The sequence below is a fragment of the Macaca nemestrina genome, chromosome 3, assembly GCF_043159975.1.
Source record: "Macaca nemestrina isolate mMacNem1 chromosome 3, mMacNem.hap1, whole genome shotgun sequence".
Lineage (NCBI taxonomy): Eukaryota > Metazoa > Chordata > Mammalia > Primates > Cercopithecidae > Macaca > Macaca nemestrina.
The window spans coordinates 145,152,743-145,156,649 of NC_092127.1; the positions used below are offsets into that span (position 1 = coordinate 145,152,743).

The 3,907-nt window shown below is 42.2% G+C and overlaps 1 protein-coding gene and 1 non-coding gene across 2 annotated transcripts; both read right to left on the bottom strand.

The window, feature by feature from the left end:
• Positions 1 to 1,548: 1,548 nt before the first annotated feature.
• On the bottom strand, positions 1,549 to 3,530 carry LOC105496847 (immunoglobulin-binding protein 1-like). The gene is given in 2 exon segments (XM_011767461.2): positions 1,549 to 2,412; positions 2,734 to 3,530. Coding segments are annotated over 2 exon segments (1,113 nt in total). The 5' UTR covers positions 3,410 to 3,530; the 3' UTR covers positions 1,549 to 1,975.
• On the bottom strand, positions 3,466 to 3,532 carry LOC112429373 (small nucleolar RNA SNORD42). The gene has a single exon (XR_003021564.1). It is a non-coding gene; the product is annotated as a small nucleolar RNA SNORD42 (small nucleolar RNA).
• Between the last annotated feature and the right edge of the window lie 375 nt (positions 3,533 to 3,907).

Sequence of the window (3,907 nt, forward strand, 5' to 3'; positions counted from 1 at the left end):
ATTTGCTGTTAAAAAATAGTCCTCACCATTGTTTAAGTTTGAAAAACGCCCACACTTAATTATTTCTTTCTTTTTGTTTTTTTGAGTTGGGGTCACCCAGGCTAGAGTGCAGTGCCACGATCTCTGCTCACTGCAACCTCTGCCTCCCGGGCTCAAGCAATTTGCCAACTTCAGCCTCCCAAGTAGCTGGGACCACAGGCATGCACCGCCACACCCAGCTAATTTTTTGTATTCTGTATTTTTCGCAGAGATGGGTTTCACTGTGTTGCCCAGGTTGACCTCGAACTCCTGGCCTCAAGTCATCTGCCTGCCTCGGCCTCCCAAAGTGCTGGGATTACAGGTGGGAGCCACCTCTCCAGGCCAAACAATTATTTCAATTATTCTTCCTGCATAGAAAGTGAAGGAGCAAATATTTGTGATACCTAACAGTCATTTCAGGAAGCCTAAAGATATTTTAAGGATAAAAGACATCTTAACATTTTTATTATTCTGAATTTAGGGCCTAAAATAAAGGCAGAGTGAAGAAGAATTGTCAGAAGATATAAGGTATGAACAGAAATTATAATTTTTAAAACCCAAGACCTCTGGGTGCGGTGACTAATACCTGTATTCCCAGCACTTTGGGAGGCCGAGGCGGGCTGGTCACTTGAGGTCAGGAGCTGGAGACCAGCCTGCCAACATGGTGAAACCCTGACTCTACTAAAAATACAAAAATTAGCCAGGCATGGTTGTGCGCCTGGTGGTGTAATCCCAGCTACTCAGGAGGCCAAGGCAGGAGAATCACTTGAACCCGGGAGGTGGAGGCTGCTGTGAACCTAAATTGCACCACTGCACTCCAGCCTGGTCAACAAAGGAGACTCTGTCTCAAATTAAAAAAAAAAAAAAATTATCTGCACATGGCGGCACATGCCTGTAGCTCCAGCTACTGGAGAGGCTGAGGTGGGAGGATGGCTTGAACCTGGGAGGTCAAGGCTGCAGTGAGTGGAGACTGCACCACTGCATTCCAGCCTGGGTGACAGAGCGAGACCCTAACAAAACAAACAAAAACTCCAAAAGATAGTTAAAGTTATTATACGTATTTTAAAACCACATCAGTAGGTAACAGTTATTACTAGCAACTTAACTGAAAAGTGAGGAATTTTTGGTGAAAATTATTCCAGAGTATGCCAAGAAGTCTAGAGAATTAATAGAATATTTGGTGTTTAGAAAGAATAGCTGTTATCTGGTCACAGACTATCTTGGTCATTTTCCAAAAAGAAAACCCAAATTCTAATTTTACTCTTTTTAATAAATCTACTAACATTGATTTCACCTTAAATTTTTTTTAACCATTTATAGATGATTTTTCAATTGATCTTAATATACATTTATATGTGTGTGATTAGACATATATAATTACATGGCTATGTAAATAAGTTACAAAATTAAAGCTTTTAACTTTAAGATAAAATTAATCCAATCAGTATATTAAATAAATCAATGTATTTATACTTGAAATTATAATGTAAATATATCAAGAATTTATTTAATAAACTAAATTATCTTGCATACATATTCATATTTCTCTGTAATTATTATGAGTACAGTCTTTATTGTTTTACTAATTATCACCTTTAACCAAAGCAACCAACTTCTGTTTTTTGCAGGCAAGTCTAGAAGACAGGAAACCAAGAAATAGCTACCTAATTTTTTTGGTACACATTTTAGACTATCTTCCTAAATGTTAAGCTGGCAAAACAAACCCATATATGATATCATCCAAAGCATTTGCACAGTTTATTTTTGCTTGTTTGTTTGCTTATTTTATGTTTTATCAGATCCCCTGTTCTGAAAAGCACATTTGCACATCCTTTGTATAGTCATTTTATAACGTTATAATAAGAAGAATACATAAAATCTGTATTTAGTGACCAGAGGTTTTTTTGTTTGTTTTTGTTTTTAATCACTTGACACTTTCTTGAATGCAAAGCAAGATTTAGCATCTTTGCCTTCGTTGTACACAGCTGAAGCGTGAGCCCAGAGAGGAGAGGACTGCCTGGCTTTCCTTGGTGGGGGAGGTGTGCACCCTGCAGCCCATGTTCTGGTGGTTGCTGTAGCCCCAAGGATAGGTGTCCTTCCAGTCATCCCACTCCCGAGCTCTGTAGAGTGTTTATTCATCATGCTTTTTCTCCTTTTCTTCTTGATGTTCCTGTTGCTGAGCTGCTTTTCTGAATTTCTCTGGTGTTGCCTTGGCTATTCCCTGATCTGGTAATTCTCCATATTTCCGATGTTGCTCATACCAGTCACTCACCGTCATAGTTGCCAGACTTGGATAACCTGCTCCAAACGCTTTGACTTGGGTGGTATTCTGAGTGAGAATGAAGGGTTTCACTGGAGGCTTCTCCTGGTGAGATGAGTTAGAAGTTGATGCCTCTTGGGCCTGGTATGGTGGCTCATGCCTGTAATCCCAGCACTTTGGGAGGCCAAGCCAGGAGGATCACCTGAGGTCAGGAGTTCGAGACCAGCCTGACCAATACAGAGAAACCCCATCTCTACTAAAAATACAAAATTAGCCGGGTGTGGTGGCACATGCCTATAATCTCAGCTACTAGGGAGTCTGAGGCAGGAGAATCGCTTGAACCCAGGAGGCGGAGGTTGCCATGAGCCGAAATCGTGCCATTGCACTCCAGCCTGGGCAACAAGAGCAAAACTCCGTCTCAAAAAAAAAATTAAAAAATTAAAAAAAGTTGATACCTCTTGAAGAGTCTCTTTCTCTCAGGATCTTAATTTCCTGGTCAATGCTCTTAATCTCTTCTAAGATGATATCAATCCACCTCTGAAGGTTAAGAAGATAATATTCACAAACACGCTCATCATCTGCTTGACCACTTTCCACAGCAGATTTCACTTCAGACAACCTATGCTCCAACTCCTTCTTCTGCTTGTATCTCTCTTCTTTACTCTGTCTTTGAGATGCCATAGCAACGAGGCTAGGATAAGCCATGGAGGAATTAGCAGTGTGATTTTCGGCTGAGTTGCTCTTGGCTTTGGTCAGCTCAAACTCTGCCACATGATAGCAATGACACTGAGTTAAGTAGTTTATAAAGTGTTCTCGAGCCCGCTGCAAATGATCTAGACGCTTGCTGGGGTTGACTTGTTTCACGGTGAGGGCTCCTTGAAACGCTGGCACCAACAGGCACTTCAGGTCGGTGGAAGCAATCTCTTCCAAATCTTCATTTCGGCTGAACAACTCGAGCGGCGGTAACGTTTCGGCAGCCTTATCAAGCAGGTCCAGGCCCTTGAACACCTTCTCCTGGACTATCCGGGAACCGGCGGGTTCAGTCGCTACTTCTACTTCGTCCAGAATCTGTTTGCCGGTTTCCAACAGCCTGGCGGGCAGCGGGAGCAGTAGTTCGTCGTCAGCAGCCATCTTAGGGAGGGCTTTTTTTAACCTTTCTTTTTCTTTACATTATAAAATTTCCACACATGCATCAGTGGTTCCTTTGAGGACATCACAAGTCTCAGAAGATTAAGATTTTTCCATCATATGCTATGACCAGAGTTTTATATCATTTTTTAACTTAAAATTGTTCAAGTATCCAAAGATCACATATCAATTAATTGTTGTATAAGTTCTTTTTTTTTTTTTTTTTTTTGAGACGGAGTCTGGCTCTGTCGCCCAGGCTGGAGTGCAGTGGCCAGATCTCAGCTCAATGCAAGCTCCGCCTCCCGGGTTTACGCCATTCTCCTGCCTCAGCCTCCCGAGTAACTGGGACTACAGGCGCCCGCCACCTCGCCCGGCTAATTTTTTGTATTTTTTTTTAGTAGAGAGGGGGTTTCACCGTGTTAGCCAGGATGGTCTCGATCTCCTGACCTCATGATCCGCCCGTCTCGGCCTCCCAAAGTGCTGGGATTACAGGCTTGAGCC